This window comes from Schizosaccharomyces japonicus, assembly GCF_000149845.2.
Source record: "Schizosaccharomyces japonicus yFS275 unplaced genomic scaffold supercont5.1, whole genome shotgun sequence".
Lineage (NCBI taxonomy): Eukaryota > Fungi > Ascomycota > Schizosaccharomycetes > Schizosaccharomycetales > Schizosaccharomycetaceae > Schizosaccharomyces > Schizosaccharomyces japonicus.
In genome coordinates this window covers 3,799,717-3,812,045 of record NW_011627860.1, presented here as the reverse complement: position 1 = coordinate 3,812,045, position 12,329 = coordinate 3,799,717, and the positions used below count along the sequence as shown (strand labels likewise).

At 48.7% G+C, this 12,329-nt stretch overlaps 6 protein-coding genes across 6 annotated transcripts; 4 read left to right on the top strand and 2 right to left on the bottom strand.

The window, feature by feature from the left end:
• Positions 1-663: 663 nt before the first annotated feature.
• SJAG_00214 (protein-tyrosine phosphatase Pyp3) lies at positions 664-1,727 on the top strand (the record flags this gene model as incomplete). The annotated part of the gene is made up of 2 exons (XM_002171472.1): positions 664-939; positions 1,023-1,727. The coding sequence occupies 2 exons, from the start codon at positions 664-666 to the stop codon at positions 1,725-1,727; spliced, it is 981 nt and encodes a 326-aa protein (XP_002171508.1).
• Positions 1,728-1,941: 214 nt separating this feature from the next.
• SJAG_00216 (guanyl-nucleotide exchange factor) lies at positions 1,942-5,834 on the bottom strand. Its single transcript, XM_002171474.2, has one exon. The coding sequence runs from the start codon at positions 5,686-5,688 to the stop codon at positions 3,043-3,045; it is 2,646 nt and encodes an 881-aa protein (XP_002171510.2). The 5' UTR covers positions 5,689-5,834; the 3' UTR covers positions 1,942-3,042.
• SJAG_00215 (VanZ-like family protein) lies at positions 2,090-2,836 on the top strand (the record flags this gene model as incomplete). Its single annotated transcript, XM_002171473.1, has 4 exons — positions 2,090-2,145; positions 2,308-2,494; positions 2,556-2,585; positions 2,654-2,836. The coding sequence occupies 4 exons, from the start codon at positions 2,090-2,092 to the stop codon at positions 2,834-2,836; spliced, it is 456 nt and encodes a 151-aa protein (XP_002171509.1).
• Positions 5,835-5,956: 122 nt separating the features above from the next.
• Positions 5,957-8,282, top strand: SJAG_00217 (eukaryotic protein). Its single transcript, XM_002171475.2, has 3 exons — positions 5,957-6,341; positions 6,410-6,563; positions 6,622-8,282. Exons 1-3 carry the CDS (start codon positions 6,022-6,024, stop codon positions 6,760-6,762), a joined length of 615 nt encoding a protein of 204 aa, XP_002171511.2. The 5' UTR covers positions 5,957-6,021; the 3' UTR covers positions 6,763-8,282.
• Positions 6,932-9,002, bottom strand: SJAG_00218 (cell wall protein Gas5). The gene has a single exon (XM_002171476.2). It carries the CDS (start codon positions 8,713-8,715, stop codon positions 7,177-7,179), a length of 1,539 nt encoding a protein of 512 aa, XP_002171512.1. The 5' UTR covers positions 8,716-9,002; the 3' UTR covers positions 6,932-7,176.
• Positions 9,003-9,124: 122 nt separating this feature from the next.
• SJAG_00219 (eukaryotic protein) lies at positions 9,125-12,311 on the top strand. Its single transcript, XM_002171477.2, has 2 exons — positions 9,125-10,349; positions 10,517-12,311. The coding sequence occupies exons 1-2, from the start codon at positions 10,203-10,205 to the stop codon at positions 12,158-12,160; spliced, it is 1,791 nt and encodes a 596-aa protein (XP_002171513.1). The 5' UTR covers positions 9,125-10,202; the 3' UTR covers positions 12,161-12,311.
• Positions 12,312-12,329: the final 18 nt, after the last annotated feature.

Here is a 12,329-nt window from a genome sequence, read left to right as displayed (position 1 = left end):
AATCCCATCATGTTTGTTTACAATGGTAACACCCACCATTGATCCGTGTTTCAGGTTCAGTTTGTCCTCCGCTCGAACAGGTTTCAATCGTTTCAGGTAGTCGCCGTCGATAATGAAAACAAATCCATTCTGTAAGAACTCTTACGTTGTGGTTGGTAGTTGGCAGGTTCGAAATGGCTGCCACCCATTCCTGTGCAAGTCGCGCAATGTGATGACGTGTGAAGTCCACACGTCAGGATTACGCCCACGTGTTTCCTTTAATTCGCTTGCGAAACAAGGGTGTGACGTAACGGCAGTTGGTTCAAGCGAGTCGCTGGAAAAACTACGCATGTGCGGATCATTCTCGGCCACATGCATACTTAGATTTGCGGCAGTTCAGGCCGAGGATCAAAGAAAAACCGCCGGCAAATACCGGGCAAACCGTGGTGTAGCCGAATGAGCTGCCGCTTGGCCGTCGATAGTGAACCGCTTACAAATTTTCAAAACGTCATGAACACAAACTGCACGCATACAGTACGCATATACCTCAATATGAATATATCAATTGGTTTCATAGATTGTCACAGTGCTGCTGACGGTATATGTATAGCAAAATCCGAGCACAAAAATTAAACTTTTGATAGTCGCCCGTCGTAACGAAACGTGCCCTCCCCCAATATTGACATGTTCCTATTACGCTCAAAAAAGCATGAAACAGTATTTAAAAAGACGCCATACGAACAAGCGGCTCTCATTAAGAGGCTAAATTATGAAGAAGAGAGAAAGTACCGCGAGCAGCTGGTGCAATTGGACGAAGAATGCATGGCCCGAAACCGGTACTCCAACATCCTGCCCTACGAGGCAAATCGAGTGCACTTGGAGCACTGGGGTCTCGATTGTGACTACATCAATGCCTCGTACATTCAATTTGATGGCCAGAACGCCTTCATTGCTACTCAGGTATGACTGGTGAAGGGATCGGTGTGCGTATGATCGTAAAGGAAGCCATTCAGCAATGGATCGTGAGCTAACTCGTCACTAAGGGGCCGACTATGGCTACGGTAGAGCTATTTTGGATGATGGTGTGGCAATCCGTTCGAGAGAAGGGCATCATTGTCATGTTGACAAGATTAGAGGAGAAGGGACGCCTGAAATGTGACGAGTACTGGCCATCCAAACCCATGGAGACTCTGAAAATGAAGTCCCTGAGCGTAAAACTGATGAGAACGTATTTCATTGATGATATGAATCGACACGTTGTGCACGAATTCCTCTTGCAATGCGGCGGGAAGAAAAAAATCGTGCACCACATCTACTACTTTGCATGGCCAGACTTTTCAGCTCCTGAAATGGATTCATTTCTAAACATTTTGCAGTTTGTGCGCGAGTTGTTGCAGCTGCCCGCGTTCAAAGGATCTCCGGTGATTGTTCACTGTTCGGCCGGCTGCGGTCGTACGGGGACGTTTATGGCACTGTTTCGCATTCTGAATCTGCTCGAGAAGAATCATTTTGAACTTGCAAGCGATCCCATTCCCGAGATCGTTTCGGAATTACGATCCCAGCGAATGCAAAGCGTTCAATCTTTGCAGCAGCTTGAGTTTCTTTACTATGTGAGTGCCAAAGTGTCTGTGCATCATCGACTGCCCCGAGTCGTCATTACGACTCGGGGAACGCATGGGGATGATTTCTCTGATGACATAAAGAATGTCTCATCACAAAGCGTTTCCCTCATCAAAAGAAAGCCCTAGGGTTGTGCACACAATGTTCTTGATTCAAAGAATTGTCCCCTTATGATTTTGGACGGATGTTTTTGACGTTTAACATGCTGAGATCGTCTCCGATGAGACCTTCTCTACGGAGGATGCAACTATTTCAGTTGTCCAACTTACCACCCTTTTATCCCGCTCCCCTTGTAAAATTAAGCTTGCGAGAGCAAAAAGAACGAGTTCGGAAGCGTCTGACCTCCCTCACACACGTACGCGTATTCAGCCCACAAACTCGACTTGCTCGCTTCCCACGCAACTATAAATCACCAACCACGAAAAAAACGATTCCCTTTAAAAAATCAGCCCTATTTACGACATTACTGTTGGTACAGTACTAGAAAGTCATGCCCTCATTTTTGCAATTCACCTTTCGCAAAAACGTTCTATGCGTGTTTCTCGTGTAAGTTGATCATTTCTGTGTTTACATCATTTCTAATGGCCGTTTTTGATTCAGTTTGTTGGTTATTGCTTGTTATCTGTATGTTTGACTCAACTTGCGCGATTGTTTCCTTTCGTCTCCGCAAAGAAAGCTCGTTTTCACATTGGCCTAACCGTCTTCCAGTGGGTTTGCACCTCCATTGAATTTCCCTGTCAATGACAAGATTCAGCATTTTTGCGTGTTCTTTGTTCTCACTCTTGTGTTTTACTGGATTTTTGATCTCAGTCGCCGGCGTGCGGCACAATTGACGTTCATTGTGTGTTTCCTTTTGGGCGCTCTTGGTTCGGAATTCATTCAAAGTTTCCTTTCGGTAAATATTTTCAACGTTCTTGCCAGTCAGGCTTCCTGTTTACTAACTTTAACACGAATAGTATCGTACATTTGATGTGTACGACATAGCTGTATGTGCAATTGGTTTCTATTTCGTCGCCCCTCCACTCGTTCCTAATTTGCTAACAATGAAATGTAGGCTGATTGGGTTGGCTCTTCTGTTGCGCTGATGTTGGACTCGCTGTATCACAAACGTCGTCTGGAGAAGCTTCGCACTCTCCGTTATGGTCCCGTTCCCACTGAACAGGATTTGGAAATGCAAGTTGCTGCCGCTGCTGAACAAGAAGAATCTGAAGAGACTACCGAACGCCCAACTGATTAGAACAATATTGGCGTTTAAGAACTAAATAACGAAAAGGAAAAGATAAATTAATTCTGCTGTGTGCAGATGAAGTAGCTTTATATAGCTGCTTTCAGCAATTCTTGTTGCATCGACGTCCAGTTCACACAGCACAGAACAAGAAGAAAAAAACAGAATAAGGATCATGGTGCTTTTTATGCGTCGTCAAATTCATTTCATTCGTTTATTTATGACTTCATATAGCATCTTTTCTCAATGACTTTCGTATACGTACGAAACTTCGCCATTTCCTCGTTCAAGTAATGTAAACGATTTTGCCAATTGGTGATGGCGCGTTGTTGGATGCCCTTGTGCTGGGCTGACAGAGCCTTAATCATTGGTAACCGTATGTTAGCGTGCTCAGCATACACCTTGGCCAACTCGGGAATGAAGTGTTGCAGTGCGTGCAACTGGTCTACCTCTGATGTGTTGCTGTCCATCTCAGGAAGTGGATCAGGCTTCCACTTGGCAATGTTGATCTTCCCTTCAAGAGGTTTTCCGGGGTTCTTTCTATACTCCTCAAGGCATGCTCCCCAACCGTAGTCAACGCTGGTCACGTTTCCGCAAAGTGGGATTCTTGTGACAAGAGCAGCTCGATAATTAATCTCGTCAACCCACTTGGCAGCCTCTTCGTTGCTGTGGGTGCGAACGATATAGTCTTTTTGGGAGGGCAGACACAAATTGAACTTGTTTGTCTGCATCAAGTCATGATCCACGCCGTCCAGGCGTGCCAAAACGTAGCGTAGCGGGATAGCGAAAATAGAATGCGAACGATACACCCATTTTTCATCGCCTTTATGAAGGAGCGTGGCTGCTGAGCGACCAAGTGAAAACAGATTAAAGGCGTTCGAGGTCAGCACGACATACATGTCCTTGAACCGATTCAGTCGTCGCATGAACGAATTATGTTTCGACATCACTTCGAGCTCAGCTCTCAGCGCAGCCGTCTCGTCCTGGAGGATCATGAAGCCCTCCTCCTTCGACAGCGGCTTTTGATCAATCTCGAGCAGCGTGGTAGACACAACGGAAAGGGAGGTAAGTGTGCCTGAAACGCTGCGGGTGCTTGCGAGCTTGTTTTCGGGTCGCAAGGAGGTGAGTGAATGGATATGCTTGTGATTGTTCTTGCCATCGGCAAACATGTCGGCCAAATTAAATACGGTAGAGCTTGACGAAAAATTGGAAAGTCGCGAGTTGCTTCGAACAGTCGAGGTGCGACGCTGAAGACTGCTGTCTGAGTACAAAGGACCGTCACCGTCCGGATGATGAATGGAGGAAGATGATAATGCAGTTAGATCGCTGTAGCGGTCGGGTTGTAAAATGCGAGAATGCTTAACGGATGTGTACATCTCCTTCAATTGGCCAGTCCAATAAGAAATGAATTTTTCCATCTGCATTTGAACTTCAAATGTAAGTGAATGGATGGTTGTGCTAGATGATAATAAGGCGGAAGCTTTGTTGCTCTCAGAATTAGTGGAAGATGAGGAATTAGGCAGGTCTTGGGAGTTTGCACTGACACGACGAGCATGATAGTGTCTGCGCAGCTTCTTTCGATACATTTGACATATGCTGTCGAGCGTGTTTTTCACGAATTGCGGACGCGTCATTCGCTGTGAGGGAGAAAGATCAGCTATGTGGAGATCCGTATTAAGTAAAAGCAGCGAATAGGCTACAGAGTGAATGATATCCGGGTCACTGAAGGGCCGGTGTGGATTTGTGCTGCACCAGCGTGCTGCAAAGGCCTCCAAGAAACGGTCGAGCTGTGTTGTCTCAGCCCTTGTGTAGATGTTCCCACACAGTGTTCGAAGACTTTGTAAAGGATCCATGTTGCCAAAGTCGTACAGCTTCATGTAGTACTTGAGCACGGACTCATGGTACGGATCCTCCTGCACAAGCCAGGCGACAGCCTTTTCATTCTCCACAATCTTCCCCGTGCCCGTCCATATGTCTAGGGCGGCTTCCTTTGCAGATGTCTTCGTGTGCGGAGCCGTTATAAGAGGTCGAGCAAAAGTATCGTCGTCTCGAGCAACCAGACTCGACAAAGCAGGCGGTGGTGACCGGGGCAACGCAGGAATATTGGACACGTTGATCATCTTCGACACCTCCGCGGCGGCCGCTGACTCGGATTCCGTCTCGGCGACGACCTCTAGTCGCATGGTTGGAGACCGTTTTAACGAGGAGCGAGATCGGAGACCGTGGAACGCTTCTGAAGACGACGCTGGAGCACTGCCCACCACAGGGCCCGATTCGGGACCACCACCTGTCGCTAGTCTTGCAATAGGACGCATAGTTGGAGAGGTAGACGACGACGATGACGACGCTAATGTGCGCAAACTGTCGACAGCTTTTGACTGGGGAGCCGTGTAAAAGTCAGCACTGACAGCACGGCGAGCAGGGTTTCGGGGAAATGCTGATGTGATAGGGATCGTTGCCCGTCGAATACGCTTGTCAAAGGCACTCGCTGGCCTTTGTTCGAGACTACTAGTGATGCCGGTGCTGCTGGGATCGTCCGTCGGCGACCCACTCGTCGCGGTGAATTGGAGACTCGTGTGGGGTCGAGGTGTATGTGCTGGATCATCAAAATCTGTCGAATTAACAGAACTTTGCGACGTTGGATGTGAGTGTCGTGGAAACCACTGAAACGATAAAATCCGTCGGAGGAGACTTTGCTTCGGAGGAGCAGTTGCCCCGGGCGTAGACTGGGGAAATCGAGATGGCAGCCTTGGAGAGGGTTTCGAACCTGACATCACAGTTGATCGACCGCTGCTCCTGCTACTGCATCTTCGTGACTCCCGCGAATCATCGTAGTCGTGGCCAAAAGCTTGCCCTAAAGGCATCAAATCAAGGTAGAAGGAGCCCCTTCGCGTGGTCCTTGTGAAAGAGTGAGGCTTCGTAGCTCGTAAGGCTAGCAGTGCGCACGCGGCATCTCACGCACGAGTGTGCGAGGCTCGGACGGAGAAACAAGTCTCGAGGCGTAGCGAGGTGTGGTAAGACAGATAATGAGAGTTTAGGGAGGGAAGTGAGACATCCTAATTAGGCGCTTCTGTTCGGTAAACGAGAGATATCGAGCGCGAAGGGGGCTTACCGTGGATTGAGTTTCGAGGAATCGAGTATGCGTTGTCGAGTGCGTATCGAGAGGGTGTTAGCGGTACGGTCGTCAGTGGTGCGTGATGTGTTTGTGTAGCTTGACCGGTGTGTGTCGTCCGGTGCCTTGTTATGCATGTTGTTGCGCGCCTTCCTTCCCCAGGGCCGTCTCTGCCGTCTCTGTCGTCTCTGTCTCCTCTCCCATCGGTATGAAGTTTTTCGACCGACGTAGCCTGGAGATTGCGAGGCAGTTGCTTCGTCGGTACCCAAAAGAGTGGGCCCAGGGAGCCACATTGCCGCTTCTCGATCTCGCTCAAAGACAGCAGGGCAACTTTGTGCCTCAAGCTGCGCTTAGGGAGATTGCCGACATGACTAAATCAACGATCGCTCGAGTTCGTGCGACAGCGTAAGATAACAAACACGATTAGCTCATTGACATCGGCACACTGTTGCTGACGGAAAACAACGAAACAGGTCCCAGTACGAATACATCCGACTCAGCGACTCGGGTTCGCCTTTTCGCGTATGTACGAGTTGGATGTGCGAGGAGAAAGGTGCCCAAGCGTTACGGAAGCATGCTCAAAGGGAAGCCAAACGTCTCGATGTGCATATAAATATTGAATCGGCGGTGCGTGCGAGTTTGCAGAGGCAATAACCGGTCGGCCCAACGACTAACAAATACATAGTCCTGTCTAGGAGGATGCCATCACGCACCCGTCCTGTGGTTTCAAGACAGACTGTACGAGAACATGTCGTGTTCGGATGTCGCTGTTGTGTTAAAAGAGGAGAAAGTTGAAGAAGAAGCAGAGGAGAAAGAATCAGACTGAGGAACTAAGGGTTTGCAACACAACGAGAAACACGTTTAAGAGAAACAATAAAAAAAGCGTTTGAGCAACATGCGTTGACCTCTCCGTCCGGACCCATCTTGTCTGAGACAACCGTCTGCAGCTGCAGTGCTCGTCGCTCACCAAACAATGGTCCGGCTGAAAGCGCGGCTATGAGAAACAAAACATTGGAATTCACTAATGGAAAGATGCTACGGAAAAAACAAGTGCAGAGAAAGTAAAGGAAAAGAACGAACAGGATACAAAAACAAAAAAAGGAAAGCAAAACCGGCATGTCTGGAGACACACGACGGTATATGAAAGATTGTGGGTTGTCCATTAGTGGATTACACTGCTGTTGTTGTCGTCACTGCTGCTGCTGTTGTTGCTACCGATATGGCTGAGACTTCCTACTTCTTACAAAGTGAGGAAGGCTGCAATAGCAGAAACAAGAGCAACTGCCAAAACAGAGGGAAGAGCAACCAGGTTCGAAGCGACACCAGAGGTGACAGAAGAGGAAGAGCTGCTGCCGGAGTAAGAAGTAGAAGAGGCAGAGTGAGCAGAAGAAGCGGTCACAGTGCTCAAGGAACCAGATGCGGAGCCAGTAGCCGAGGCGGAAGAACTGCCAGTGGTGGAAGCAGAGCCGCTTCCAGAGGAAGACTTGGAGCCAGGGGTAGAGACGGCGACAGTGTTGTCCATCACGGACGAGGGGAGAGTCGTCGTAGTTGTGTGGGCACCAGCAGAAACAAGAGCATCAGAATCAGCGGCGTACAGCTGGTTACTAGGAGCGTTCAGGCCAAGAGGCTGGCCAGCACCGCTCTTAATGAATTGCTCGGCCTTCGAGGGCATGGAAGGCAAAGTGCTCCAGCTCTTCCAGTTCGTTTGGTTGGCAGGGCAGGTGAGAGAGCCGGTGGTAGAGTTGTAACCACCGTCACCGCTGAAGGAAGAGGCAGAAGAGAACTTCTCCTTCAGAGTGTCGTAGTTCTTGCTGGTGGTGACGGTGCTGCCGTTCACAACGACCAAACCGTAGTTCGAGCCCTCTTCCGAGTACTCGTACACAAGACCACCAGAAAACACAGAAGACATCTGTGTGGAAAAGATGGCATCAATTTCGGTGAAGGGGCGCTCGGGAGTGCCGTCGCTGTCCTTCGTCACATCGTTACAGCCAAACTCGGAGAGAATGAGGGGGATCGTGTAGTTGGAGAACTCCTTCACACGCTGATCAAAACCGGAAACGGACATACTAGACGAACCGCACCATTCGTACATGTTCATGCCGTAAAAGTCGGCACGGTCGTCATCGTCGCCGCAGGCGAAGAAGTCGGCACAGGGGACACGGAACTCGGCCACATCGGCAGCGGAATAGCCAACAGGGATTTGACGGTCACTCTGGGCCTTGATGTAAGCCTTTACATCGCGAAGAGCGGCCTTCACCCACGTAGTCGTAATAGCGTTCTCAACGGTGTTGGCAACCTCATTGCCAGCGAAGAAACCAAGGACGTTGTCGTAGCCCTTGAACGCGTCAACGGTAGCGAAGATGCCTTGGAGGTAGACGGCATTGTAGGAGGATGCAGCGTCAAGACGCGAGATGGAGTTCTTCACGGTGTTCAGGTCGAGAATAAGGTAGATACCGGCCTCCTTCAAGGCGTCCATACACTCGTCATGGTTGGCCGAGTTGTCGACTTGGTAAACACGGATCGTGTTGACGTTAAGCGCCTGCAAGTAGGGAATATCACGCTTGCAGATGGTTGTATCGGCCAACGGATCAACGAGGGCGGAAGAGCCGCCAGGCTGATAATCGACACCGCGAACATAAAAACGCTCCTTCGTTTGGGAGTTGATGAAGGCGTTACCCTTGATGACAATGGGGTATTCTGCAGTGCTGTTCGTGGCTTGAGAGACCGCGAAGCCGGCAAGAAGAGAGAGGAGGAATGTAAACGTCGTAGAAGCCTTCATAATGAGCGAAAACTGTGTATATAGTAAAAAGAATGAGAGAATTTACAGATGCAAGGAATTAAAATGCAAATGTCGCCCTAATAGATACAGAGATGGGCAGTAAAACTTGGAATGCAGGCGACCAATGCTTGGATATGCAAGGAATGACTCAAAAAAATCCACAGAAAGTATCGACAATAGTGGGGGGACGAAGCTAGCGCTGCGTTCTAGACCAGATGGTTCACGGTTCGTTTGGCGAGCAGCGCCTGCTCTTTATATACACGAATTAAGGTTATGATGCTACGTCATCACACAACCATCATCCAATCGGAGATTGCTCGTTTAGCCAGCCTCAATGTATACAAGGGATGCTGCGAGGAAGAGCTAGCCTCCTTCACCAGCACCAGACTGCTCGTTGTTTACCAAAACGATGATCGGAAAGCTGAGCATTTGTTCCGTGTAACGACGTGTTTCTTCCGCTGACAATTGATGAATTATATGCACGACGTCTTCTCCAGACGGCAGTGCCTCGACACGTCGCGGTCCCACTTGAAACGCGCGTTAGGGACGGTGTTGCGGGATTTTCGGAAGAATGTGCCTGGTTTTCTTCACAATTAGCGTCGATCGCCTGGTTATCGCTTAACAGCTGCTCATTCTGCACTTCAGTTGCTTATTTTCGTGCTTTCCACGCGTTGTCCGGCCGATAAAACTTTGTTTACGCGTGCAACCATAACCGCTTCAACAAGAGGCGCGGTATTGGCGTGTGTTTGTTCCTCCAGCAATGACCTCCGGATGCTCTCAATCGCGTGTGTGCTGGTTTTCCCAGTAGGCTGGTTTCAATGCTCTCAATTACCTCACAGCGTTTTCCGCTTCATTCCTTCCCCAGCGCATATTTGGTGACGGTGTTCTTCCCCACACGACCACACGCACCCCCACATCGCGTTTTGCGACGAGGAGCGGCTCAACCGACGCGACGCGTTTGTTTACGTCGCCTCTGCATTTCAGCAGGCGCATCGCGTCGCGTTTTGCATTTGATTCGTCGCGTCGCGACTTTCCCCGGCTTACCCCATCTGGACGCGCGTGGACTTTTCTCCAGGATCTTTGACGTCACTCTGAAGCACACGTTCGGCAGAGCCAGACCCGCCGATGGCGGAAAGCGAACCCATAATTACAATGGTCTGGCTGCAATGTTGCAGTTCCTTAATACGCCGTAGTACCGTCTACCGTTCGCAGACTGTTTTCGTTCCCGTCGGCATTGAATTGTTATTTAAGTGAGTTTGCACTTTCCCGTGGTGACGTGCTCAATTCGATACACAACAAGGCTTCTTGAGCTGTTTTTCGTCCTATCGCGTCTTCTGTTGATTCCTGATCGTTTTTCTAGGAGCTGCGTGTAGTCCGGTTAAAACACTATCTTCAGAATTTCAATTGCTCTTTAGTTTTCGAAGCATCGAATTCAACGAGAAAACCACGAATCGGTCTTTTATCACTGCTAGACAGCTTTGGAACAAATGTTCAACATCACAAAAAGTTTAAGTTTTGGTAGCATTACAAAGTCGCTGTCGTTCTCGTCTCCGACAGAACCATATACACAGACTCCAAAACAGCATGTGGACACTCTCCGTCGACTGTTCAAGGGATTCGATATGATGATGAATGTACGTATGAGGTTCTCGATGAAGGGTCTGACTTGGAAAACATAGGCATTGGGTGGCATCGGAGTCGCTGTCCGTGTTTTCTAGTACCAGAATTCTCCTTTGACACGAGATTGGTTGGCACACTTGGTGTCTTTACATACAATTTTAGCTAACGTTGCTGTGAAAAGGACGAGTTTGAAGCCATCCGAAACATGTTCCATGATGACTCGCCAACTTCACTACTCGTAGAGGCGGGCAGTCAGTTCTTCCAGGCAATGCTTGGAATGGAACCTGGTTTGGTGAACAGCGCTATGGAATCATTGTCCAAGGCTGACGAGGCCTGTGAGCATCTGTGCAAACAAGTTTCACGCCACAACCAACAAATTGGCAGCTACCCAGCAGGGTGGGACTGGCAGGTGTGTGTGTGCGATATTGCCCTCATGCACGCCGTGCTGGGGTTTGCTGCTGGCTCCCTCGTAGACTCGATGAAAGCCGCATACCGGATCCGAAAAACATTCCTCTCTTTCGAAAAAATGATGGGTGTTGTTCGTGAAACCCAGGCAAAGAAACGGAAGTCGGGAAAGACGCAGACGGAAGACGAAAAGTTTGTAGACGAGTTCGTTGAGTCAGGAGTGCTTTCCGGTTATGCCATTTTAACTTTCCTCGTGTCCCTATTCCCGCCCACGTTGGCCCGCATTTTATCCTTACTTTCTTTCCACGGAAACCGGAAAGAATCGCTAGAGATTCTATGGACCGCGTCTCCGTACTCAAATATCCAGGGAGCCATCGCCGGTCTGACGCTGTATGCCTTTTATGGAATGCTCCAAGGCTTCAGCAGCTTTGCACCTCTTCGTTTCCACAAGGAGTTGAAGGAGTGCACAGACTTGCTGTCTCGAATCCATCAGCGCTATCCCCAAGGCACGTTATGGCTTGCGATGGATGCGAAGTTGCAGTATATGGTTGGAAATATCGACAGATCACTTGCAATGTTAGAGAGCCCTCTTAAGGCTCAATTGACGCAAATAGTGGCCTCGAGACAATTCGAAGGCGCGCTTATTCATTTAAGTCTGCGTAATTTCCCGAGAGCGACAAAAGAAATGCTTGATCTACTAAATTACAGCAAGTGGTCAAATGCATTTTACTATTATGCAGCTGGCTGCGCGACTCTGCAACTCGCAAAAGACTCTGCTTCATCCAAAGAACCGACTACAATGGCCCATGTGAAAGATTTGATGAAAAAAGCAGAGCAGTACTTGCTCACGTCCACACAGTATATTTCCCAAAAGAAATTTATGGGATCAAATCTTCCTGTGGAGGTGTATCTGTCCCGGAAGCTGCGCAAGTGGAAGGCTCGAGCCGTTGCCCGGAACGCCAGCTCCATCACCGAAGTAATGCAGAGTCCTCCGTATGTGGAGTTGTTGTACATTTTCTCTGTTAATTGCTTCCATCACCAGGTGGTGAGTGATTCCATCCGTCGTGATGTGCTGAATGCCAAGTGCACGGATACGGATGAAATCGCCTTACGGGATTTCTTTCTGGGTGTGATTGCACGCAGCAAAAAAGACTATGCCGCTGCTGAGAAGCAGTATCAAAAGGTGGTCAGTTTAAACAAATCTCAGATGCAGCAAGAGGATCGTGATTTCTGGGTAATTCCATTTGCTCACTATGAACTGGCGGCTATGCATTGGGAAACCAAAGGGCTTACAGCAAAGCACGAAATTGTTTCGCATTTGAAGAAGGCTTCAGATGCTTCAGGCTACGACTGGCAGGGTCGTATGTCGCTCATGTGCCAATTGGCAGATCAAACCATTAAATCTGAGGAAAGCACTTGATGCATTTATAAACCAATTAATGAACCACTCCTGTAATTTTTAAAGTTACTCTGTTCGCTATAGAGTACAAAACCACAGACCGTCAATGAAATGTTATGTATTCCTATTTTATTTTTTATTACTACTCACAATAAGAACCAATAAGGCGATGACACTCTTTGGTTGAGTG